We start from the raw sequence: 27505 nt of genomic DNA on the forward strand, positions 1-27505 counted from the left end.
GTGTAGAGATGGGATTTCACCATGTTGCCTGGGCTGGTCTTGAACTCCTGGGCTCAAATGATCTGCCCACCTTGGCCTCCCAGAGTGCTGGGATTACAGGTGTGAGCCACTGTGCCCAGCCTAAAGCTCAGCATTCTGAAGAGTAAGAAACCTTTCCCTGGCTTGGATCCCAGCAGTCTGAAACTTGGCTGTTATCTTAGGATACTGCTTTCACTGCAGCCCTCTCAAGGTGATTTTTTTCTCCCACAGTCCTCCTATTACTGGTCCTGGAGATGGGGTAGATGATGTTCTTGTTCCTCATTACTGCTTCCAGACATGTCTCCTATCTTCCCTTAAAACTCTCAGCTTTGAGTTGCATACAATCAAATAATATCTCTTCATTGCTATCATCTACAAAATCTACAAACCCTGGGTCATCCCCTCTCATTTCTCAGTAAGTTTAGTTCATTGCTCATTTCATTTCCCGCAGCACTACTCCTGATTTAACTGTGGGCGATTTTTAATCACATACAGGAATAATTGTTTCAACACCCTGACTATAAGTTCTTTGAATAGTTTTCCACTGACTTTGTTCTCTACTATTCTCATCCATTCACTCTCAGTCATACCTTAGATCTCATTATTACCAGAAACTGTAACCCCTCCATGATCTATCTCATTATCTGACCACCACTGTCTATCTTCCAGACATCTAGTAACTTAACTCCAACACTCCCTACCACCTTTTCATTGTCCCTAATCTCCAAGTTCCTTCTCTTCCTGTCATAATCAACTTAAATCCCAGGATCAATCATTATAATCATGTAACTTGCATGTACTTTTAACTTAATTTACCCCTTTTTGTCACACTCACTTTGCAAAATCACAACTTTAAAGCCAGCTCTTTGCCTTTGTACCGACTTCTGTGCAGCAACTATGCTGATTAGTCTTACTTTAAATTCATGTCCATAACCTTCAGGCCTTAATGCTGCCTGATAATCATATTTCCCTACTCTATATACCTTCCCATCTTCCTAGATCAGGGGTCAGCCAACTTTTTCTGTAAAGGGCCAGATAAGTATTTTTGGCATAGCAGGTCATAGTCTCTTTTGCAATTATTCAACGTTGCCACTGTAGCATGAAAGTAGCCAGAGGCAATATGTAAATAAATGAAATTTGTGTTGCATTTATTTTTTACATGCCATGATGTAATAGCATCTTAAATTTTTTTCCCAACCGTTTAAAAGTATAAAAGTATTCTTAGCTTGTGGACTGCACTAAAATTGGATTTGGCCACAGTCTATACTTTGCTGTGCTGTGTCCTAAATTATTTCACACTTTCTCTTTTCTTCCAACCCTTCCTTCCCCATTTTCACTGTCAGATGATGACCTTGTTTTCCATTTCATTCATCTACCACATCCACCCTCTTACCAGCATCTATATATATATATATATGTTCAGCTTTCCCTTCCGTTGCTGTGTTACCTAACACAAGACCTAAATACTATATAACTTACTGTTTATCTCCATCCCTAGAATCTAGTCCCAGGAGACAGTTTTGTCTGAGGTATATCCAGAACCTGGAACAGTGTTTGTAAGTCCTCAATAAATACCTGAATGAATGAGCACTGTCTATCAGACTAGCAGGCAGGCAAAAGTTTAGAGAATTTTACTCCAGGAAAACTTACCTCCTTTCTGGTTTTTTTTTTTTTTTTTTTTTTGAGATGGAGCCTTGCTCTGTCGCCCAGGCTGGAGTGGTGCAGTGGTGCGATCTCGGCTCACTGCAACCTCCGCCTCCTGAGTTCAAATGATTCTCCTGCCTCAGCCTCCTGAGTAGCTGGGATTACAGGCGTGTGCCACCATGCCCGGCTAATTTTTTGTATTCTTAGTAGAGACAGGATTTCACCGTGTTAGCCAGGATGGTCTCAATCTCCTGACCTCGTGATCTGCCCGCCTCAGCCTCCCAAAGTGCTGGGATTACAGGCATGAGCCACCGCGCCCGGCCAGAACTTAATCTCTCTAAGAGAAAAGACCTACCTGTCCTGACAGTTGCAAATCTCCTTGATTATCCTAAGTTGTACTTTTTCAAATTTCTTTGAAGAAACACCCACAATAAAAAAAAACAAAACAACAAAAAAAAAAAACCTCCCATTTTATGGGACCAAACCAGTACATAATATGTATATATGACATGTGTGTGTAAGAAACCAAAGTTTCATAAAATAATTCCCTTTCTATGTATGATGTATTCTGAGGTGGTGTTTTCTATTCTGTTCTGTCATTTGGGGGAAATAAAACTGATTATATTGATTTCACAAACTACTCATGGGTTTGTGACCAGAAGTTTGAAAAATACTGCAGTATGTCCTACTAATTACAAGTCCTGAGTATGTACACAGAATTTCCTTTTTTTTTTGAGACAGAGTCTTGGTCTGTCGCCCAGGCTGGAGTGCAGTGGCATCATCTCAGCTCACTGCAACCTCAACCTCCTGGGTTCAAGCAATTCTCATGCCTCAGCCTCCCAAGTAGCTGGGATTACAGGTACGTGCCACCATGCCCGGCTAATTTTTGTATTTTTAGTACAGATGGGGTTTCACCATGTTGGCAAGGCTGGTCTTGAACTGGCCTCAAGTGATCTGCCCGCCTCGGCCTCCCAAAGTACTGGGGTTACAGGTGTGAGCCACCTTACTGGCCAGTGTACACAGAACTTTCTATCGGCTTTCTAGTACCCCACTCTTACATACAAATGGATGGCCAAGGATCTCCAGATATTTAAGAAAAGCTTCTAACACAAAACAGAAACAAAGTCTTAAAAATTCAACACAGACAATTCAAGAAACAAAACATTAGAAATATTCTTAGAGTAAGAAGATACCACATCCACCAAATGGAACAGACTGCTATTTAAAAAGGGGAAGGGGGTGGACAAGAAAGTGCTTCCCTGGAGGACATTATGCTAAATGGAATAAGCCTGGCACAGAAAGACAAAGTCACATGATTCCCAATGTAGAATCTAAAACTCACAGAATCAGAGTAGAATGATGGTTACCAGAGAGTAGGGGGAAGGGGTGGTAGGAGTAGGTGGTAGGGGAAACAAGGAGATGTTGGTCAGAGTACAAAGTTTCAGTTAGATAAAAGGAATACATTTTTTGAGTATTGTATATTTCAAAATTGCTGAAGGTAAATGTCAAGTATTCTCACCACAAAGAAGTATTTGAGGTGATGGATATGTTAATTAGCTTGATTTAATCTTTCCACATTGTATACACATAACATCACTTTGTACCCCATAAATATATCTAATTTGTACTTGTCAATTTACAATAAAACTTTAAATTACAAAAATAAAAAATGTTTTTAATTAAAAGAGAGGTTGACAAGAAAGTGCTCTGGTAAATTTAAAACATAACAAATTTTAAAATTCAGCAGAAAAGCTGGAAGGTGGAAATCTTTCAGAAAAAAAGAAGTGGAAAACAGAAGAAGGGATAAAATTATTTCAGTACAAAAGCTGCGCAGTAGGCTTAGAGAAAAACTAGTCTGGAGTGAAGGAGGATGATGGGCTCCTAGAGAGTTGTCTCCAATTTAAAAAATAAACTGATAGACTACTTGATGTGTTTCAATGTTTTGAGAGGAGAGTTTGGAATAAATTGATTATAGACACTTGAATGCTAGGTACTTAACAAGGCTGCATGGAGAAAGAGGCAACAGTTAACATCAATCAAAAGAAAGGAAATATATTATGCTAATTGGATCAATTATGTACCTTTATAATAGTATAATGAATAGTACTCTACCCATATAGGGTGGTATAGATAAACAGAAGGATGGAAGATGGAGAAGTACATGTGTGTATTAGCAGTCTTCAAAGTATAAATACATACCGTATTTCCTATAACAAAACGTAAAATAATGGCCCAAACTGAAAAATTAAGAACTAGTAGTATAAGCATGCTATTTAGAAATACGGAGATAAATACCAGAAGAGGTAGCTGGAAGAAGAGATTATATCTAGGGAGTAGAAACTGAGAGTGTAGAGGGCTGGGACAGGGTTTGCTGTTTTTCATTATAAACCTAGTGCTACTATTTGATTTTTATGTAATAATAAAACAATATGATTAACGTGGTATTTCATTTATTTGAAAATCTTAGGAGGGACTGTTTTCATTAAGTATTCTTTTTTTTTTTTGGAGACTAGAGTTTCACTATTGTTGCCCAAGCTGGAGTGCAATGGTGCAATCTCAGCTCACTGCAACCTCTGCCTCCTGGGGTTCAAGCGATTCTCATGCCTCAGCCTCCTGAATAGCTGGGATTACAGGTTCCCACCACCACGCCCTGCTAATTTTTGTATTTTTAGTAGAGATGGGGTTTCACCATGTTGGCCAGACTGTTCTTGAACTCTGGACCTCAAGTGATCCACCTGCCTCGGCCTCCCAAAGTGCTGGGATTACAGGCGTGAGCCACTGCACCTGACCTGTTTTCATTAAGTATTCTAAGATACTGGGAAATCAGCAATACTGATTTAGCACCTCTAAAAGGAACTAAAAATTCTCCCCACTTTGGTACTCACCTGCATTGTGGTGGTTTATTTCAGGGACCCCAGTAACTTGTCAGAAGTGGTGGCACCAGTAGCTCTAGAAACATATTCTGTCCCCATACATTGTTGTTACCATGGTGAACACCAGCAAGTGATGCACTTAGGTGGCTTTACAGGCAGCAGTAGGCTTTACAGTAGGCTGAAAAATCCCACTAAACAGGGCTGAGTAGGAGGGAGCATCCTAGCAGGTGCACACAATGAAGAAGAGGGCTCCTAAGACATTTCCAGGGTATGCTCAGAAATAACTGGAAGGATGTGTGTGTCTCCAGCCATAACCACTGGAGGCACAATACCAGGAAATCACCAATGCTGTGCATAACTCCATTTGTTCTCCTGGACTGGTGTTGCCTGGGCAAGTGCTGGGTAGATCAGAATGGATGGGGTGAAAGAATTGAGGGGCATCCAGAAAGCTATTTGATCACTGGAGGGGAAAGGGCATGGGGGGATGTGGAGAGATGGCAAAACCTGGGTCCAAAATATATTTGTCCCAGATACATAAATTATCACTTTGCTCCCTCCCCTTCTGACTTCCACACTTACAAAGAAGGTTCCTCTTCCTTTTCTAACCATCCCCCACCAGGGAATTTTTCAGGCCTTACAAAGAAGTGAGAACACCCAGGCCAGGTGGGAGGGTACACCTGGACCTACGTCACTCTTTTTGAGAAAGGGAGTAGAGAAACCTAGTTATAAGGAAGCAAGGAAAATAGAGGAAGAAGGGTACTAAGGCCAGCGCTGTCTATAAACAGAACAACTCCCGTGTGACCTGAAGGTCTAGGAAGACCGGAGGTCAGATATCTTCACTCCCCTGCCTACTATGGTGCGCCAGATCCCGCCATTTGCACATCTTTGGACATCTCAGCAACCCCTCTCATGGTCAGAAAGAAATCAAATAAGGACTCAAGTAGGTGCCTGATACTTTTCTTTTAGACTAACCAGAGGGGCCTCTCCCATTCCCCTTTTCCCTGGTCCCCACAAACATTGTATTGTTTTAATCTGTCTCCAGGTATAACGATAATAAGACAAAGTCCTTACCCTCAGAGAGCTCACAGTATTTTGGTGGAGGTTTGAGTATAAAGGCAAAATGTGAAAACATAATTTTACTATAATGAGGTAAAGTTAAAGAGATTTGTGCAAACATAGAAGGGAGTGCACTTAAGTCAGGGAAGGTTTTCTGGCTTAGAAGACCCCCGACCTAAAGGAAAAGTAAGAGTTATCTAGATATGAGCAGGGCAGAACAACCACTTCTATTGAGTCACCTGAAATTATATTCATTTTTTGGCAGACACATACCTCCCCCAAACATTCGGCTCTAGTTGTGCCAGTTCTTCCCTGTCAGCCCTCTCCTTACCTTGGCCTGAGCCTTCATTGTCTCCAGTCAGGCAACTATCTCATAGTCACACTCCAGTCACAGCAGCTACATTCTGTATTCTAGAACGGCACTTCCTAACAGCATTATAACATTTTCTAGTAGCCACATTTAAGAGGTCAAAAAACAAGTGAAATATTTTACTAATATATTTTATTTAACCCAATATATCTAAAATATTTAAACCATATTTTTAAATTTTTGAAACATTTTACATTTTAAAAATACTGTCTTTGAAATTAAGTGTGTATTTTACACAGCACATTTCAATTCAGTCTAGCCACATTTCAAATGCTCAATTGCCACATGTAGCTAGATAGTGGTTATACCACGGAGCTCTAAAATGCTGCCCAGACTGAGTGTGGTTGGTGTTTCTCCATTAAACAGATGAGGCCCATCAGTCTGAGGCACAACTATGTATTTTCTCTAAGCCTCTGTACCCCTAAGGCCTTGAAAACAAATCGGAAGAGAAGACCTATGAGGTTTCAGCTACAGCAGGCACTCCCTTTAGATGCCAAGCCTAGACAACCCTAAACTGATGCCTAATTTGGAGCTGAATCACCTTTTAGCAATCAGATTCAGTGCCTCACCAACACATTCGACCCAGGGAGTCTCCAGTTTGTCTTCGGCCAGTAAAACACCCACTACAAAGTCTTGATAATTCATCAAAAGTGACAGCACCTTCACAGGGCAGTCTGGTGAGAGGACATCTAGCCCTGCCGCTCTGGTTCCTGTTGGGAACAATATCAAATACCTTCTTGTGTTAGATTCACATGAATCTAAGAATCACATGGGCGAAAAATATTGAGAGCATTCTGTTAAAACATTTCCACAAATTAGGAAAAGACCATCTTTAAAAATCTGTTTAGAGGTAAAAACGGGCATTACATGGAGCATAATTTTAAATCCATTCCCTCATACTGAGCCAAGAACTACAGGCCCAGAGAAGGGAAGTGATTTGCCCAAGGTCATTCAACAAATCCCTAGTGGCTGTGATGATCCCTGCATCCTTGCCACTATCTCCCTTGTCTCCACTAACAAAAATATTTCAATGGGAGAATGTGCCGATCTAAGGTACTGCTAAAGTACTCGCTGAGAATGACAGCCTTGGGGAGACCAGTCGGCAGCCGTGAACAAGCACTGCCTTACCGGGGCGTGGCGCCCCAATTCGCCACCTCTTGGAGTCCTAGGCGGAGGATACTGCTGGGGCAGTTGTGTCGCCAATTCCACATCTCCCAGAGCCTGCCCCGGCCCAGCCCAGGCCCGCCGCTGTGACCCACTTCCTAGCTGCAGGCTGGACCAACGGGAGGCACACCGGGAGCTCCACAGGGAGGCCACGCCCACGAGGGCCGCTCACAGACTTAGAAAGCCGACGGGGTGCTGTGGCCAGGAAGCGTATGGGCGGCAGGTTAGTACCTAAGGTGCAGAGACCACCCCCAACCCTTTGCCTGGGAGTGGGCACCCCGGAAAAGCATGGCTCGGCCAGTTCCAGCCCCGTTTCCACGCTCAGCACCCGCCCTGCCTTTGCGCAAACAGCTCCGGCCCGCACGGGCCGCCGAAGGGCCCTGTGTGACACTTGGAGTTTGCTGGGGTCTCCGTGGGCAGGAGGACTTTCCAGCGCAATGGCGACTCCATAAGCCCGGCAGCTTCTGCGCCCGGGGAAGATATCCAAGAGCTGCAAATCCCTACTGGGCCCAGGTTGCCACCCCAGAGGCCCCCTTCCCCGGGGCCTGGGGGAGGCCAGGGCGGGCACCACGATATTCCAGCCTCCCGGCCCTTCGCACTGGGAACCGTTTCCGGGGCGGCTGCTTTTTGCATTTGACCCGGCGCGCCCAGTGACGCCTTCGCGTCCAGACGGAAGTGCGGGCGGAGGATCCCCAGCCGGGTCGCGAGCCTGAGCCCGAGCCCGAACCGGGAGCCAGTCGCGGGGGCTCCGGGCTGTGGGACCGCCGGGCCCCCAGCGATGGCGACCCTGTGGGGAGGCCTTCTTCGGCTTGGCTCTTTGCTCAGCCTGTCGTGCCTGGCGCTGTCCGTGCTGCTGCTGGCGCAGCTGTCAGACGCCGCCAAGGTGAGTCCCGCCCAGCCTGGCTCCTGACGGAAGCTCCTCCCCTGCCACCGGCCTTGCGGAAACTGGGGCTGCCAACCCGCTGCTCAGCCCATTCCTGACAGCCATACCCCTAGCCTCACAGCTACGGCAAACCCCCGTCGCCACCAGCCGCGCCCCTCCCGACTGCCCGGCGGCACTCCCGCCCTCAACCCCGACAGCCAGGTAGTCAGCGCCCCACGGCCGTCCCCAGCCCTGACAGTGCCCACAGCCCGGATAGCAGCCCCCCACCGCCTTGACATTTCCCTTCCCAGCCCCGTCTGCACGCACCTTACATTTGACAACCTTTTCACCTCCGAGAGCCTTTAACTTTCCACCCTAAGCCCTTGACAGTCCACCTGCGCCCTCCAGGCCAGCCTCAGAGGCCCCACATGCCCCAACCCAGAAAGATAGGAAGCCCGCATCTGACCGAAGGCTTCCCTGTCAAGGGCTGGCTCAGTTCAGCTCACCCTGAACACTTCCCTTACTGTGGTGGGAACTTGCCCCTCCTGGCCTACTTCCCTCCCCATAGGACCTGCGGAGCATCTCTCACCTGTTTCATATTCTCACCTAACTCCCTCCACGAGTCCCTTGGTCCCTTTCTTGCTTTCTCTCTTCCTGATAATTTAGCGGGTAAGGGAAGAACCAAACTGCAACAGAGGTGAGGCTGTGGCCTCCCTGGTTCGATTTCTTGACCTTCTAGTTCCCTCATGCCCTTCTCTGGTGCCCCAGCTCTCCAGGCCTGCCCTAGCTCCATGCATATCTGTGCTTCCTCTTTGATGAGCTAGCTCATCATTGGGGGGAAACAGAAGGGATTCACATTAGTATGATGGGAAAACAGAATGACATTGCATTTTTAAATATAGGAGCTTTAATTTATAATATCTTTAAATGTAGGAGTGGGGAGAGGTTACAGGCAGGCAAATATTTTAGATTCAGAGATTCTTTTTGAAACCATCTCTACCTCCTACCAGAAGCAGGGACAGCAGCACGTCTCCTGACTTTGAAAACATTGCTGGTACCCTCTGCATATCTTGCCTCATAACTTTATGTATTGTGATCATGTATTTATTTTTCAGTCTCCTTTACTAGGGTGTGTCCTGATTATGGGCAGAAACCATGTCTTATGCTTATCTGAATCCACCTCATTGAGCACAAGATCTAACACAGAGCAAATGCTAAGTGGTTGCTGAATACGTTTGTGAATTGTCAATAACTTTGCCAGACATATCACTGTATGTAGGAGGAGTGGGCAAGGTCCTCTGGGGACTTTCTTCTCAAATAGATTTCCCTTTGCTGAGGAAGTATCTCTTTTCTCTATCCAGATACTTAGTCACCTGTTCCTCCACCTCTTGAAACTTGTTTTGTTGGTAATTGTTCTCTCTGTCAACCAGGAATTAGAAGCAAAGTTTCCTGGGAAGAGTATACTAAACTGATCTCAGAGTCAGGCTACTTCCTGTGTGTACTTCCTTTCTAGTTGTACCTGGGTGCCTCTAACATTTCATCCCTTCTATGGGACTCTGGCCCAACCCCTTTTATCCATGTCAGTGCCCTCTACCAAAGGGTGAAAGGATGATAGGCAGAAGAATTGTGACCTTTTTTGTGAATAATTTTTAGTTTCTTTCCCATCCTTTAGTAATGAACATTCTTATTTATAGGCACAACTATCTGTGTCTTTCCAGTGGCAGGTAGATGGTAATAATATTAGTATAATTTGTCATGTGACCCATAAATATGGTTAATAAGTCTTAGATCATGTTTTAAGTATTATTTCAAATAACCACATGTAATATATAATGATTCATTAGTATTACCATAAAGGACTGTGGCTTTTAAAAACTTGTATCTGTCAAAGTTAAAGTTTTAAATGAATGATTTTAGAATACTTGGTAGAGGATGCTTGCAAAATGTATATGGTACAGTTTTAAAAAATATTGATGAACTGTCAACACACTATACTGTTTCCATTTTGGTTACAGAATTTCGAGGATGTCAGATGTAAATGTATCTGCCCTCCCTATAAAGAAAATTCTGGGCATATTTATAATAAGAACATATCTCAGAAAGATTGGTAAGTATCTGGATTACTGAATTACATGTTACATTTCTTTCTGTGATTGCCAGTGTTATCCCAGAATGCTCATCAGATGCATAGTTTTCTTTTTAAGTGTTTCATTTGAAGCAAAAATATGAAATTCTATTTCTATTTGAAAAAGTGAGAGTAAGGCACTAAGTGCATGATGCAGGCCTAAAGGTATACAAGCCAAAACACTAAGACCCAGGTAGGCAGAGTTTCATGGGGGCATATGAATGGGTTTATGGCACCTAAACTACCCATAGTTCTCTTCCTGTACTCCCTTAAGTTTTGGTGAGGGACCTTTCTCCCTCTTGCTTTTCAGTGGAAGGTTAGCAAGCCTCCTTTATCTGGGTTATAATTTTTACAACTTGTAGGTTTTGATGATGTATTGCCAAGTGTGGGAAGCTATGTTTAAAAGTGTCAGAGGCTCAAGAAGAAGTGGAAATGAGCTATGTAGTCAGAGTTTCCCATTTGGTGTAAATGAAGAAGTTACAGGTGTGCCAAGATACTGACCTATTCAGCCCTTGGGCAGTCAGGCAGGCCTGTGATGACTGGGGGATCTTGACTGAGTAGCCACCAGCAGCCTTCTCTGCTTATCCCAGCAGACCTGATAAATAGCTTTTTCTATGTGTGCCGTGAAACAGTTGGGATGCAGTTGTGTTACAGCAGGATGAATGTGTTCCTTCCCATGGAATTGTGATGCTTTATGGTTTGTAACCACGGTAGAAGATGGATGGGATAGGAATTTAAGAAAAATAGTTCCAAATGGTAGGAGCTTTCACATGTACCTGATTTCATAGCTAAATAGCCATCAAAGAGTTAGAAAGCAAGATTAAATTCATTCAGTTAACAGTATTCCAACCTGACTTTAAAAAAGAAAAGGCAGCCTTCGAGTATGGTTTGTTCCTCTGATGCCACTGTCTGTTATTCCCTGATATGCATTTAGGTTCAGTCTCATATTTGTTAAGTGTATTCTTGAGAACTTCTTGTGAACCTCTATGTTCCACTGTAAGTGGTGTCATATTAACCAAGCGATTTGGCCATATACTTACAGGTTTTATATCAGGAAGTTACTTTATATGATACAAGAATGTTCAGGCCAGGCATGGTGGCTCACACCCATAATCCCAGCACTTTGGGAGGCTGAGGCAGGCAGATCACCTGAGGTCAGGAGTTCAAGACCAGCCTGGCCAACAGGGTGAAACCCTGTCTCTACAAAAAATACAAAAAAAATTAGCCGGGCGTGGTGGCGGGCGCCTGTAATCCCAGCCACTCGGGAGGCCGAGGCAGGAGAATTGCTTGAACCCGGGAGGCGGAGGTTGCAGTGAGCTGAGATTGCGCCACTGCACTCCAGCCTGGGTGACAGAGCGAGACTCCGGGTCCAAAAAAAAGAATGTTCAAATAAATCTTTGTTACTTCTATAATTTTCCGAATTTATTCAGTGCTTACAGTTTATTATCAGTTAAGAAATGCGATGCCTGTCTTTTGTGTAGCAAATGAACTCACTATTCAAGTGTTTAGCACTAACCTTTTCACTAATTTCTTGTTATTTCAGACTCAGACATGTCATTCATCCCTGGTTATTAGTAAAAATAGCTTTGAAAACAGTTGAGGCAGGACATGGTGGCTCACACCTGTAATCCCAGCACTTTGGGAGGCCAAGGCAGGTGGATCACTTGAGGCCAGGAGTTCGAGAACAGCCTGGCCAATATGGCGAAACCCTGACTCTACTAAAAATATAAAAATTAGCTGGGCATGGTGGCACACACCTGTAATTCCAGCTACTCAGAAGGCTGAGGCAGAGAATCGCTTGAGCCGCAGAGGCAGAGGTTGCAGTTAGCTGAGATTGTGCCCTGTAACCTGGGTGACAGAGCATGACTGTGTCTCAAAAAAAAAAAAAAAAAAAGAAAGAAACAAAGAAAATAAACAATTGAGAATAAGGCTTGCTTGGGGTTTTTCTTCCCTCTCTCCCTTGTTTCTTTCCTGCAGCTTAGCATTTTTCTGGGGATAGGTTCCCAACTGGCACTGAAAATTTTTAACTGACTTTACAAGGGCAGGCAAGTTATGATTCACCAGATTTATGGCTTTATGAGGCCTCTGGTATCTGTGAGGGCCTCGATATAGTTTACCTTTTGTTTTCTAGGCCTTTCATTTTGTCCAGTTTTTATCTTTAAGTCTTCATTGACTTATGCTGGTTGACTTAAAACTTAAGAGTAGTTGGAGTGCTCTGGTGTGTGTTTGGGGTGATTTAAAGCTAATGATGTGTTCCTTTTGGCACTAGGGGGAGGTGTTGCCTAGTTAAGTGATTAAGCTCTGACTAGGTCTAGCTGTTTGTAACGACTGGTCAGCCAAAATCAACCTTCCTGCTTCCTCTCCAGCTGGGCACAACTTTTGCACAGCACTCAATATCTTTTTGTTATTAAAATGTATGTGTCCTTCAGAAGAAATCCTCAATACTTACTTATCACTTAAAATTCTCAAGTCATTCTTAGGTATTGTTGCCAAGGCTTCTGAAGCTGAAGTAGGAAACTAAATAGGAGATAATTTCATTTTCCCAAGGTTCAGAGATAAAGAACTGACATAGGAAGCAGGAGTCCTGGATTCTGGTCCTTTCTCTTTTTTTTTTATTGCTAGAGTGCAGTGGCACGATCATAGCTCATTGCAGCCTTGATCTCTTAGGCTCCAGTTACCCTCCAGCCTCAGCCTCCTGTGTAGCTGGGACTACAGGTGTGTACCATCAACCTGGCTAATTTTTATTTTTGTCGAGACTGGGTCTCACTGTGTTGCCCAGGCTGGTCTCAAGTTGGCCTCAAGTGATCCTCACATCATGGCCTCCTAAAACTCTGGGATTATAGGGATGAGCCACCATACGTGGCCTGATCCTTTTTCAAATACGATTTTACTCTGTGACCTTCTCTAAGTGTGATGCTAGATGAGCTCTCTGATCCTCAGATAGATAACCCCTCTTATGGGATATAGTTCCCTCTGCCCATTTTATGCCTGCATCCAATTGGGTATATGCCTGGTCTTCTGTATATTTGGAATAGATATCACACACATTCATGGTGAAAGTTGTGGGGCCTTACCTGTATTTGAAATACCATCAGTGGAAATTTAATTTTTCATTTAATTTTCCATTACTACCTAATTACCTGTTAAGAATAACTTGGGCCGGGCACGGTAGCTCATGCCTGTAATGCCAGCACTTTGGGGGGCCAAGGCAGGCGGATCACCTGAGGTTGGGAGTTTGAGACCAGCCTGACCAACATGGAGAAACCCCATCTCTACTAAAAATACAAAATTAGCCAGGTGTGGTGCACATGCCTGTAATCCCAGCTACTTGGGAGGCTGAGGCAGGAGAATCACTTGAACCTGGGAGACGGAGGTTGCAATGAGCCGAGATTATACCATTGCACTCCAGCCTGGGCAACAAGAGCGAAACTCTGTCTCAAAAAAACAAAAAACAAAACAAAAAAAACCAACCTAACAACTTCTATCATATACCATTTTTGGTTATTTTTTCTAATGCCACAGTTCAGAGGGAACACAACATGAAAAGATGAATTTCTAGAAATTAATTTCTTTTTTGTTTTTTTTTGAGATAGCGTCTCACTCTGTCACCCAGACTGGAGTACAATAGCGCGATCTCCACTCACTGCAACCTCTGCCTCCCGGGTTCAAGCAATCCTCTTGCCTCAGCCTCCTCAGTAGCTGGGATTATAGGCATGCGCCACCACACCCGGCTAATTTTTTTTATTCTTAGTAGAGATGGAGTTTCACCCTGTTGGTCAGGCAGGTCTTGAACTCCTGACCTCATGATCCACCCGCCTTGGCCTCCCAAAGTACTGCTGAGATTATAGGCATGAGCCACCACACCCGACTTTTTTTTTTTTTTTTGAGATGGAGTTTCACTCTTATTGCCCAGGCTGGAGTGCAATGGCACAATCTTGGCTGACCATAACTTCCACCTCCCAGGTTCAAGCGATTCTCAAGTCTCAGCCTCCTGAGTAGCTGGGATTACAGGCATGCACCACCATGCCTGGCTAATTTTTTTGTATTTTTAGTAGAGACAGGGATTCTCCATGTTGGTCAGGCTGGTCTCGAACTCCTGACCTCAAGTGATCTTCCCACCTTAGCCTCCCAAAGTGCTGGGATTACAGGCATGAGCCACTGCACCTGGCTGAAATTAATTTTTAATTGACACAATAACTACATATTTATGGAATACGTAGTGATGTTTCAATTCATATAAGATATAGTGATTTGATCAGAATATTTAGCATCTCAGACATTTATCATTTCTTTGTGTTGAAAATATTCAACATCCTCCTTCTAGCTATTTGAAACTATAATATATATTATTGTTAACTATAGTCATCCTACAGTGATACAGAACACTAGAACTTATTCCTCCCACCAAGCTGTAACTTTGTTTCCAAAAAGTACATTTTGGTAGAGAAAGAGAAGGAATCACCCTAGAGTACTGGGCGTCCCCAAGAGAATGGGTAAGATAAGAGGATGGTGTAGTAGAGTGCTTGAGGCAGCCAGGAATGCCTAACGAAGAGATGCCAAAAGGAAAGAAAATTGTCCAACAGCTGGCAGGAGGACAGGAAAGCTCTCCCTATTTTGTTGAAGGTGATCAGAGTCATAGACTCTTAATAGTTGAGGAGAATAATAATTTAGTTATTGCTTAGAATTGACAGATTTCTAGGAAAAATCTGATAGCACTGTGTTTACATAAACTATAAATAATTAGCCTTGAAAATGGGGTTGGGGAAATAAGTAGCATTCAACAAAAACATTCATCCTTTTGTTAGTTTTTATTTAGTTCTTTGGAATAACTAGTTTTTGTTTTCAAATATTTTTGTTATTCTATTTCTCCTTTTTCAGATTTGCTCATTAAGAAAAGTGATTGTTTCCTCCTGTGTGTGGCTTTGAGGGTTCAATTTTGAGAGTTTCAGAATTTACCACTCTGTTAAAGGTGATTAGTCATTCATATACCCCACTGGCAGTTAAGAATGATGTTGATTGGGAATGGTGGCTCACACCTATAATCCCAGCACTTTAGGAGGCCAAGATAGGAGGATCACTTGAGGCCAGGTATTCAAGACAAGGTTAGGGCAACAAACCAAGACCTGATCTCTACAACAAATTTAAAAATTAGCGAGGCGTGGTGGCATGCTCCTGTAATTATAGCTGCTCTGGAGGTTGAGGCAGGATGATTACTTGAGCCCAGGAGTCTGAGGCTGCAGTGAGCTATGATGGCGCCATTCCACTACAGCCCAAATGACAGAGCAAGACCTTGTCTCTTAAAAAACAACAAAAAAGAATGATGTTAATTAACAAAAGAAATAATCTTAATATTTGAACAGTGCCCATATCACTTTAAACCATTTAAAATAGTTTTGCTTAGTAACTAAACAAGTCTAAAGATGACTTGATTTGTTATACTTAACAAATCTCTCATTTGGGATTTTTTGGGTGCCTTTTTGTAACTGTTAACAGTAGCAACTTTGAAAATAGACACTACTATATATGTGTCTTTATGGCTTCTTAAATGGTTAGAACTTACCAAAATGCTAATATTGAGAGCAGAAATTATTTTACTTTATCTTATTATTTGTTTTTTATGCTCTTTCATTGGGTAAGTTTACTGATTATTCTGGATTTCAGGAAAGTTTTGGTCAGAGTGAGCAGAAGAGCTAGCTGGGCTTAAGCGGCATTTTATCTTTGTGTTCTCAGTGATTGCCTTCATGTTGTGGAGCCTATGCCTGTGCGGGGGCCTGATGTAGAAGCATACTGTCTACGCTGTGAATGCAAATATGAAGAAAGAAGCTCTGTCACAATCAAGGTAAAATATATATCTCTATATATACCTGTCTGTCTGTCTACCTCTTTTCTGTTTCTGCATGGTTTCTAGACAAGACAGAAAAATTTGGACCCCCACCCCAAAAGGAATAATGGGCCTGTTCTGCCTGCCTCACTGAAATGGTTTGTGGATTAGTTAGGATATGTTAGATATGTGAAATGGCACAAAAATGCCCTATGTGTAATTAGCATATTCCAGAAAGATATCCCAGCTTCTGTGTAGGCCATGTGTGCCAGAGGCTGAGAGAGCAGCATTTATAAACCCTCCTCTCCTTGCATTTCCAGCCCTTTGAAAAAATTAAATATAGGAATTATTCTAGAACTATTACTTCTGGATTTTAAGATTTCCCCTCTTCATTTCCTGTAGGACAGGGGTCCCCAGCCCCCAGGCCACAGCCCAGTCTGCAGTCTGTTAGGAACTGGGCCACTCAGCAGGAGGTGAGCAGTGGGCAAGTGAGCGAAGCTTCATCTTATTTACAGCCACTCCCCATCACTCACATTACCACCTGAGCTCCACCTCCTATCAGATCAGCAGCATTAGATTCTCATAGGAGCATGAACTCTATTGTGAACAGCACATGTGAGGGATCTAGACTGTGTGCTCTTTATAAGAAAGAGAATCTAATGCCTGATGATCTGTCACTGTCTCCCATCACCCCCAGATGGGACTGTCTAGTTGCAGGAAAACAAGCTCAGGGCTCCCACTGATTCTATATTATGGTGAACTGTATAATTATTTCATTATATATTATAATGTAATAATAATAGAAATAAAGTGCACAGTAAAAGTAATGTGCTGGAATCATCCCCAGATTATCCCCTACCACCCTGGTCCATGGAAAAATTGTCTTCCATGAAACTGGTCCCTGGTGCCAAAAAGGTTGTGGACTGTTGCTGTAGTAAATGGGATGTAGATTACTCTCATCGCTGTTTGTATCTCTAATGATTTCAGTTACTTTATTATAGTGGCTAATGGTTTTTCTTCCACTTTTTTTTTTTTTTTTTTTTTTTGAGATGGAGTCTCGCTCTGTTGCCCAGGCTTGAGTGCAGTGGCACGATCTCAGCTCACTGCAACCTCCGCCTCCTGGGTCCAAGCAATTATCCTGCCTCAGCCTCCTGAGTAGCTGGGATTACAGGCGTGCACCACCACGCCTGGCTAGTTTCTGTATTTTTAGTAGCGACAGGATTTCATCTTGTTTGTCAGGCTGGTCTCGAACTCCTGACCTCATGGTCCACCCACCTTGGCCTCCCAAAGTGTTGGGATTACAGGCGTGAGCCACCACGCCTGGCCCAAATTTTTTTTACACGGCACTTCCCATTCCTTTTCCCCCAAAAAGGCCCTGTGGGGAATCTGGGGTGGTTAGTTACAATAGTCACAGAGATTTCTGCGGTGATTGACCCTGTGGAATAGCTCTTGCTCCAGCAGGTGCTGAACTTTAGAGAAATCCTCACTGTACAGTTGTTTAACAGATTTGTAAAAAATATGCAACTTATGTACCCTAATAGTCACTCACTATAAGTATACAATTCTATACATTTTAGTAGATTTAAAACATTTTAAAATTCAGTTTCAGGCCAGGCATGGTGGCTCACACCTATAATCGCAGCACTTTGGAAGCCCGAGGCAGGGGGATCACTTGAGGTCAGGAGTTCGAGAGGAGTCTGGCCAACATGGTGAACCGCATCACTACTAAAAATATAAAAATCAGCTGGGTGTGGTGGTGCACACCTGTAGTCTCAGCTACTTGAGAGGCTAAGGCATGAGAATCACTTGATCCTGGAGGCAGAGGTTGCGGTGAGCTGAGATCGCACCACTGCACTCCAGTGAGACTCTGTCTCAAAAAAATAAATAAATAAAATCCAGTTTCAGAACATTCCCACTACCCCAAAAAGATCCCTCATGCCCATTTACAGTTAATCCCCACTTCCAGCCCCAGTCCATCACTACTCTACTTTCTGTCTCTACATACATGGATATTTCATGTATATGGAATCATACAATGTATGGTCTTCTGTGACTGGCTTCTTTCATTTAGCACAATGTTTTTGATGTTCATGCAAGTTGTAGCATGTATCAGTACTTCGTTTCTTTTTATTGTTGAATAGTATTTCACTATATGAATTTGCATTTATCAGTTGATGGACATTTGGATTATGTCTGGGTTTTTACTATTATAATACTGTCATGAATATCTGCACATGTCTTTGTATGAATATATATGTTTTTCATTCTCTTGGGTTAATTCCTTAGAATGGTAAAATTATGTTTAACTTTTTAAGAGACTGTCAGATTGTTTCCCAAAGTGGTTGTACCATTTTACATTCCCACCACAGCGTATGAGGGCTCTTTCTCCATATCCTTGCCAACACTTGGTATTGTCTATTTATTTTATTGTAGTCCTTCTAGTGGGTGTGTCACACTGTGCTTTATCTCAGTACATGAATTAAGGTCACAAGAAAACATCACCGGCCTGGAAAATACTTTTGTATATCTAAATTGAGCTAAAGGGTAGCTGAATCTAGGACATGATGTTCAGCTGGGAGAAAAGACAAACTGCTGTGCTCGCAGTGGGGACAAGTGATTAGCAGTAGGTGAAGTTGGAGTCTTGAAGACTTGCAAAAAGATCCCAAAGATCTTTCCTCTTTTTTCTTAAAGAATACTTTGGGGAAGAGTTGAGTTTATTTCTTATATTGCTATCTGGTTTGTATAGAAATTCTATAGGCTTAGCAGATATGTCGGTCAGTTTTACTATTATCATACAAAGTTCTGATTTATGGGCTTGAACAAAGATGTAACTTAATTTTCAATTTCCTTTAGGTTACCATTATAATATATCTCTCCATTTTGGGCCTTCTACTTCTGTACATGGTATATCTTACTCTGGTTGAGCCCATACTGAAGAGGCGCCTCTTTGGACACTCACAGTTGATACAGAGTGATGATGATATTGGGGTAAGTTCCCAGCCTGCCCTAGTGCTCATGGCCAGTCCCTGTCATCATTTGATGTGAAGTGCAAGTGAAAAACAGTCACATATAGATGTTCATGTGCTGAAGCAGATCCTCAACTAGAGAAGCTAAAAACAGCTCTGATTTCAGTATATATCTCGTTATAAAGAAATTACCTGATGAAGCCATAAATGTGGTGATTTAAACTGATGATCTTTGGTGAGTGTGCTATACAGGGCTTTGCTTCCAGTACCAAAGGCACAATTTTATTGCCATTCCCTGTTTACATAGAGAAAAGTATCAGAGATGGTTTTCTCTCCAAGCCCTCCTGCCTAAAACTCCTTTCCTGTCAATATCACCAAATATTTCAGAAGGCAGAGAGGTTTTTGTCAAGGGAAGTGTGAAGATCATGATGTTCTTTTCTTAATGAAGTACAACTTGATAACCTGCTGATGTTTTATACTTCCTTTTTTTCTACTGCTTAAAAAAAAAATCTGTGGGCCAGGTGTGGGGGCATACACCTGTAATCCCAGCACTTTGGGAGGCCAAGGTGGGAGGATCACTTGATCCCAGGAGTTCAAGACCACCCTGGGCAACATGGTGAGACCCCGTCTCCACAAAAAATAAAAACATGAGCTGGGTGTGGTGGTGCATGCCTGTGGTCCCAGCCATTCAGGAGGCTGAAACAGAAGTGTCACTTGACCCCAGGAGTTTGAGGCTGCAGAACTGTGATCACACCTGAGCAACAAAGCAAGAAACCTGTCTAAAAAAAAAAAGAAAAAAAAAAATCTGAGCTCTTTAGAGAAAAATAAAACCATGACTACCATCATTACAGATTCTCTTCCTGTCTTTAAATCTCTCACACACACACACGTGTGTGTGTACATTATATATGTTTACATATATATAGTATGTGTGTGTATAAATATATATAGTTGGCATAATCTGTATAAATTACTTTATGGTCTCCTTTTTGTTTTAATATTCGTTTATTCAAAAATGTCCAGAAATTGACATAGTCCACAAACTTGTTCAGTACAGCCTAGAGAATTTTTTTTTTTTTTTTTTGAGATGGAGTCTCAGTCTATCACCCATGCTGGAGTGCAGTGGCATGACTTTGGCTCACTACAACCTCTGCCTCCCAAGTTCAAGCGATTCTCCTGCCTCAGCCTCCCAAGTAGCTGGGACTACAGGCATGCACCACCACGCCTGGCTAATTTTTTTTGTAGTTTTGGTAGAGATGGGGTTTCACCATTTTGGCCAGGCTGCTCTTAAACTCCTGACCTCAAGTGATCAGCCCGCCTCAGCCTCCCAAAGTGCTGGGATTACAGGCATGAGCTGCTGCACTTGGCCGGATATTTTTGTTTTATCATTATCCTGTATGAGATTGTTTCTGAATTTTCCATTCTTTCATTATTATATATAATTTTTTTTTAGAAATTACTTTTTCTTGTGGATTATTATATTGGACTATGTTCCTTAAAATGGGTAAAATTCAGAATTTTAAGGTTCAAGTCAAAAGCCAAACCCAGAGTGAGCCCTTGCCAACCAGTCAAAAGTCCTTTTACCCTGGAACGGCTTGTGGATCTATAGGCATAGACGTTGAAAGTCTTAAACTACATCCTTCCTTTACAGCATTAAATATCTGTTCCTGATTTCAGAAATAGATAATATAATAACACAAAACATAAGAGAAATGGATGTAGAGATGAAAACATGTAGGGCAGGCATTTAATTGGTGGGGTCACATGGTCAGTAATTGTTTTGTCCACCAGTGATTGATTCTGCTTGTGTATTGACTATTTGAGAACATTGTCTCTGAGAGGCCTGGCTGACTCTTGGATGTCTTTTTTTTTTTTTTTTTTTTTTTTGAGACAGAGTCTCGCTCTGTCGCCCGGGCTGGAGTGCAGTGGCCAGATCTCAGCTCACTGCAAGCTCCGCCTCCCGGGTTTATGCCATTCTCCTGCCTCAGCCTCCCGAGTAGCTGGGACTACAGGCGCCCGCCACCTCGCCCGGCTAGTTTTTTGTATTTTTTAGTAGAGACGGGGTTTCACCATGTTAGCCAGGATGGTCTCGATCTCCTGACCTCGTGATCCGCCCGTCTCGGCCTCCCAAAGTGCTGGGATTACAGGCTTGAGCCACCGTGCCCGGCCTCTTGGATGTCTTTTAAACTGATTCTAGGCAGAGAGAGGTTTTCTGACCAGAGCTGTGAATTAATGGTAACAACTCTACAAAAATTAGTGAATTTTAATGTTTAAAACTGTTGCTTATCCAAGGTGTGAGTTCTGCACTATTTGTATACTTTAAAAATGTTTTTGTTAAATTATCAGTTTTCATTTCTTCTTTGTTCAGTGTAGAGCATTATAAAGCAAATAAAAGTGAGTACAAATAGTTAAGCTCACAGCAAGTAGTCACAATATTTACTATATCACATATCCATGACACATCATCGTTATTACCAAAGCATTACACTAAAACATGTTTTGTATGTATTGTAATTTTATCAGGTGTGAAAAAGAACAAACATAAAAAGGGTAGATCTCTATTTGCATTCCCCCCGCATCCATGACCATGAGCAGCTAGTTCAGTCTCGTTCTGATAGGTAGAAAGCAGACCCAAAGGATTAGCTGGTTTGTTTAGTCTTTTGAACTTGTTCCTTAAGAAGATTTTTCTCCCCTACCTTGAAGAATAGGTAACAGCACTAGGAAACTGAAAGGTCCTCTGCTGATCAAGTACATCCTTCTTCCCCGTAGTGCTTATGTCAAAACAAACCAGTGGTGATAATATTTTCCTTCTCTGGTCCTTGACTCAGGGGATGATATTTTATATACAAATTCACTGAATCACCATATTCTTATAGTGTCATTTTAATCTACCTGAGCAAAATCTGTTTTGAGACAATATAACACCAAGTCAGGGTTAGGCAGGCTAAGTTTTAGTCTTTGTGCTAATTTGTTAAATGACCTTGGGTCAATTTATTTCCCTAAGGGGAAATCAAATAATTCTATAACTTTAGACTGCCTCCTTTTTTTTTTTTTTCTTACATTTTTAAAAACATTTTAAGCCTCATGGAATTGCCTTTATTATTTTCATTTGTAAGGTTAAAAGTTGAAAAATAGGTATAGGTCCCAGCTACTTGGGAGGCTGAGGCAGGAGGATCACTGAAGGCCAGGAGTTCAAGGCTGCAGTGAGCCGTGATCACACCTGTGAATAGCCACTGCATTCTAGCCTGGGCAACAAGGCTAGACCCCATTAAAAAAAAAAAAAATTAAGTTCATGACCAGTCTGGGCAATATAGTGAGACCCCATCTCTTAAAAAAAAAAAATCTACTCTTTAAGTAAATTGAGTTTTAGGGTTTGTGCAGGCCATTACCTAAATAAAATGAAAAGTTGAAGGAATTTTGGCAAAGAAGAGAAGGAAAGATTCTTTATAAAATCTCTTTGATGTCTCTCAAATGTAGACATTGTATAAATGCTTTGCTATAAAAACAAGACCAGGTGTTCTAACTCCTATAATTATAGTTGTATATATAGTTATGTAGTTATGTATATAGCTTTCCATATACATGCTGACTCCTGCCCTGGATATATAATAGAGCTTTTTCAAACATGCACCAGCAAAATAATGTTTCTCTCCTAGAGGCAAAGTTTAGTATAAGGGGTACAACTTGTGACTTGGATCTTCTGTTAGAACATTTAGAAGCTTTGCTAACATGGGGTTCAAGAAAAAGAGATCAAGGAAAAGGCAAATAAAAGCAATAAATTGCTATTGAATGCTTTTTGTCATTTAGACAGCTGTATTTATATCTCATTCATAGATGGATTAGCATGATGGTTTCCTGTGTAATGACTACAAACATCCAGCTGTACTGGTTTACTTTGACCAGGATAGGTTGGTTTTCTACACAGATACCTGGGCAACCCTTCAATCGCCTCTTTCCTAAGGTGGCCAACTTACATGGAAGCCACTGGGTGCTTAACAATGGAAGATTCAATCTTTGTTGAATAGAGAGGGTGATTGTAGCACTTGAGCTGTGTCTCTTTTCATTACAGATTGGGGAAGTGGGGAAATGCAGCTTTTGGAAGCTAGTCCATTTAGTGTGTGTGTTGAGGGTACAGGGAGAGATTAAAAACAACCCAAGATAAGACTCTGTCGCTCACCCTCCCAGAGTGAATGTGGCCCCAAGCTGGCAAGAAAACCATTCTAATGGAGACACAAAATTAAAAGACAGATCTTTCCTCTGCCACAGATTAGCTATATAGTATCAAATAAAGCAAGGAAAGACCCTACTTTCCGTATCTATAACATGGAGAGATGTTAACATGAAAATAGATTTTCGGCCGGGCACGGTGGCTCAAGCCTGTAATCCCAGCACTTTGGGAGGCCGAGACAGGCGGATCACGAGGTCAGGAGATCAAGACCATTCTGCCTCACACGGTGAAACCCCGTCTCTACTAAAAAAAAATACAAAAAACTAGCCGGGCGAGGTGGCGGGCGCCTGTAGTCCCAGCTACTCTGGAGGCTGAGGCAGGAGAATGGCCTAAACCCGGGAGGCGGAGCTTGCCGTGAGCTGAGATCCGGCCACCGCACTCCAGCCTGGGCGACAGAGCGAGACTCCATCTCAAAAAAAAAAAAAAAAGAAAAAGAAAATAGATTTTCTTTTCCCTAGGAAGCCTTCTCTTTAACACAGATGACCACTGTCTTTTGCTTGGTCTCCACTTCTTTAAGGGAAATACCTTTGGAAATGGCGATCCATGGGAACGTTTCACAAATACTCCCTCATCTCTTATGTTTCTTGAACCACCTAGGTCTGTACTTGAGTTCATACTCTATCTGGTAGTTGAGTGCTTAGCCAAATAGATGCTCTGTTGTTTGAAAAGTCCACCTACCCCTATCTCTGTGGTGGGCTGGTGACTGTTTTCTGTCTGTGTTTTACACTGACTGTGCCATCTCTAATGTTCTCCATTCCTGGACTTTTAGGATCACCAGCCTTTTGCAAATGCACACGATGTGCTAGCCCGCTCCCGCAGTCGAGCCAACGTGTTGAACAAGGTAGAATATGCCCAGCAGCGCTGGAAGCTTCAAGTCCAAGAGCAGCGAAAGTCTGTCTTTGACCGACATGTTGTCCTCAGCTAATTGGGAATTGAATTCAAGGTGACTAGAAAGAAACAGGTAGACAACTGGAAATAATTGACTGGGTTTTGCTGGGTTTCGTTTTAATACCCTGTTGATTTCACCAGTTGTTGCTGGAAGATTCAAAACTGGAAGCAAAAACATGCTTGATTTTCTTTTTCTTGTTAATGTAATAATGGAGACATTTTTAAAAGCACACAGCTCAAAGTCAGCCAATAAATCTTTTCCTATTTGTGACTTTTACTAATAAAAATAAATCTGCCTGTAAATTATCTTGAAGTCCTTTACCTGGAACAAGCACTCCCTTTTTCACCACATAGTTTTAACTTGATTTTCAAGATAATTTTCAGGGTTTTTGTTGTTGTTTTTGTTTGTTTGTTTGTTTTGGTGGGAGAGGGGAGGGATGCCTGGGAAGTGGTTAAAACTTTTTTCAAGTCACTTTACTAAACAAGCTTTTGTAAATAGACCTTACCTTCTATTTTCGAGTTTCATTTATATTTTGCAGTGTAGCCAGCCTCATCAAAGAGCTGACTTACCCATTTGACTTTTGCACTGACTGTATTATCTGGGTATCTGCACTTCATGGTAAACTGGATCTGAAATGCCTGGTGGCTTTTCACAAAAAGCAGATTTTCTTCATGTACTGTGATGTCTGATGCAATGCATCCTAGAACAAACTGGCCATTTGCTAGTTTACTGTAAAGACTAGACATAGTCTTGGTGTGTGTGGTCTTACTTATCATCTTCTAGTACCTTTAAGGACAAATCCTAAGGACTTGGACACTTGCAATAAAGAAATTTTATTTTAAACCCAAGCCTCCCGGGATTGATAATATATACACATTTGTCAGCATTTCCGGTCGTGTTGAGAGGCAGCTGTTTGAGCTCCAATGTGTGCAGCTTTGAACTAGGGCTGGGGTTGTGGGTGCCTCTTCTGAAAGGTATAACCATTATTGGATAACTTTCTTTTTTCTTCCTATGTCCTCTTTGGAATGTAACAATAAAAATAATTTTTGAAACATCCATCAGTATATCTATGTCTCCTAGTTATTTCCTCCTCCTTCTTTTGCTGTATAATGAGATTGAAGATATAAAGACATTTTGTACCCTGTTCTGAGACTACTGTTTTATACCGATCTAACCATAAAATATTGGTGTAAATTATGTGTGTGTGCATGTATAGACAGAATATATGAATTTGGGGGTGGATCTCTGAAAAGTATACTAATATTTTGATAAATTGGGAGATTTCAAATCCCTGAAGGAGTACTTGTTCTGAGAAATTACTGGCAAAAAAAATCAGAATTACATTAAATTCATAAAAGTGAGGTTTTAGGAGCCATTAATGGGGTTTGGGGTTTAGTAAAATTTAGTTTTTAAGCACCTACAAAATTATCTACAAAAATAACTAAAATTGTCAATTTTATTGTTAGTATTAAAAGATTTAGGTTCAACCATGACCAAGTGGGATTTATCCCAGGTATGCAAAGCTGGTTCAACATTGGAAAATCACATCTAAAGAAGAAAAATCACATTTGACAACCTCATTCATGATAAAAATTCTCAGGAAACTAGGAATAGAGGAGAACTTCAACTAGATAAAGAAAGAAATGAGCTTACAAAAAAACCACAGCTAACATCATATAATGTTATGTTAATGAGATAATAATGAGAAATTAGAAGCTTTCCCACTAGGATCAGGAATAAGGCAAGGATGTCTTCTCTTACTATTCCTTTTCAACATTGTACTGGAAGCCCTAGCCAATGCAATGAGACAAGAAAAGGAAACAAAAGGTATACATATTGGGAAGGAAGAAATAGAACTATCTTTGTTTACTGATGCAATGATTGTCTATGTAGAAAACCCGGAAGAATTGACAACAGCAATAATAGAACTAATAAGTGATTATAAAGGCTTACAGGATACAAGGTTAGTATACAAAAGTCAATCAAACCAAGTGCAGTGGCAAGTATCTGTAGTCCCAGCTACTCGGGAGGCTGAAGCAGGAGGATTGCTTGAAGCCAGGAGTTTTGAGGCTGCAGTGAGCTATGATCGCTGCATGAATAGCTGCTGCACTCTAGCCTAGGCAACACAGCAAGACCCTGTCACTTAAAAAATGTCAATCATTTTCCTACATACCAGCCACAAACAGTGGAATTTGAAATTAAAAACGATACCATTCATAGTAGCACCCCCAAAATGAAATACTTAGGTATAAACCTAGTAAAATGTATATAAGATCTATGTGAGGACAACTGCAAAACTGATTAAATAAACCAAATAACTAAATAAATGAAGAGATATTTCAGTTCATTAATAGGAAGGCTCAATATTGTTTAGATGGCGGTTCTTTCCAACTTGATCTATAGATTCAATGCAATTGCAATCAATATTCCAGAAAGTTATTTTGTGTATATTAAACTTATTCTAAAGGTTATAAAAAGGCAAAAGACACAGAATAGCCAACAAAATATTAAAGGAGAACAACAAACTCAGAAAACTAACACTACCTTTAAGACTTACTATAGAACTACAGTAATCATGACAGTATGCTACTGGCAAAAAAGATCAGTGGAACAGGACAGAGAACCCAGAAATAGGCCCATATAAATACAGTCAACTGATCTTTGACAAAGGAGCAAAAGCAATACAATGGAGAAAAGATAGTCTTTTCAACAAATGGTGCTGGAACAACTGGACATCCACATGCAAAGAAATAAATCTAGATACATACCTTATACCCTTCACAAAAAATAACTCAAAATAGATCATAGGCCTACATGTAAAATGCAAAACTACAAAACTTTTAGCAGATAACATAGGAGAAGATCTAGATGGTGGTGATGACATATCTGATAAAGGACAGCTATCTAAAATATACAAAGAACACTTAAAACTCAACAATAAGGGACAAAAAATTTGATTTAAAAATGGGCAAAAGTCCTGGACACCTCACGAAAGAAGAGATACAGATGGCAAATAAGCGTATGAAAAGATGTTCCACATCATATGTCATCAGGGAAATGCAAATTGAAACAACAATGGGATACCAACACACACTTATTAGAATGACCAAAATCTAGAACACTGATAACACCAAATGCTCTCAAGGATGTAGAGCAACAGGAACTTCCTTTTATTGCTGGTGGGAATGCAAAATGTTACAGCAACCTTACTAAACTAAACATACCCTTACTATATGATCCAGCAATTGTGCTCCACAATAATTACTCAATGAGTTGAAATCTTATGTCCACACAAAACCCTGCATGCAGATGTTTATAGCAGCTTTATTCATAAGTGCCAAAATTTGGAGGCAACCAAGATTTCCTTTAGTAGGTGAATGGATAAACAAATTGTGATACATCCAGGCAATGGAATATTCAGCGCTAAAAAGAAATGAGCTTTCAAGCCATGAGAACACATGGAAGAACCTTAAATGCACACTACTAAGT

General features: G+C 41.6%; 1 protein-coding gene across 4 annotated transcripts; it reads left to right on the plus strand.

Moving 5' to 3' along the window:
* Window positions 1-7227: 7227 nt before the first annotated feature.
* TMEM9B (TMEM9 domain family member B) lies at window positions 7228-25074 on the plus strand. Of its 4 annotated transcripts, none has more exons than XM_023189860.3 (5): window positions 7228-7348; window positions 10003-10094; window positions 15843-15951; window positions 18787-18921; window positions 23897-25074. In XM_023189860.3, the coding sequence occupies exons 3-5, from the start codon at window positions 15868-15870 to the stop codon at window positions 24050-24052; spliced, it is 375 nt and encodes a 124-aa protein (XP_023045628.1). In that variant the 5' UTR covers window positions 7228-7348; window positions 10003-10094; window positions 15843-15867; the 3' UTR covers window positions 24053-25074. The 4 variants fall into 4 exon arrangements, with proteins under 4 accessions (XP_023045628.1, XP_023045626.1, XP_023045627.1 ...); XM_023189858.3 differs by lacking the exon at window positions 7228-7348 and adding an exon at window positions 7379-8008; XM_023189861.3 differs by lacking the exon at window positions 7228-7348 and adding an exon at window positions 8062-8209.
* Window positions 25075-27505: the final 2431 nt, after the last annotated feature.

The sequence above is a fragment of the Piliocolobus tephrosceles genome, chromosome 13 (assembly GCF_002776525.5).
Source record: "Piliocolobus tephrosceles isolate RC106 chromosome 13, ASM277652v3, whole genome shotgun sequence".
NCBI lineage: Eukaryota > Metazoa > Chordata > Mammalia > Primates > Cercopithecidae > Piliocolobus > Piliocolobus tephrosceles.

Excerpts from the sequence above, each read along its gene's own strand:
- TMEM9B (XM_023189858.3), top strand. The coding sequence starts at position 7,904 with ATGGCGACCCTGTGGGGAGGCCTTCTTCGGCTTGGCTCTTTGCTCAGC. Across the intron at positions 15,952-18,786 it reads GAAGCTCTGTCACAATCAAG|GTTACCATTATAATATATCT; the intron begins GTAAAATATATA and ends AATTTCCTTTAG. Across the intron at positions 18,922-23,896 it reads AGAGTGATGATGATATTGGG|GATCACCAGCCTTTTGCAAA; the intron begins GTAAGTTCCCAG and ends CTGGACTTTTAG.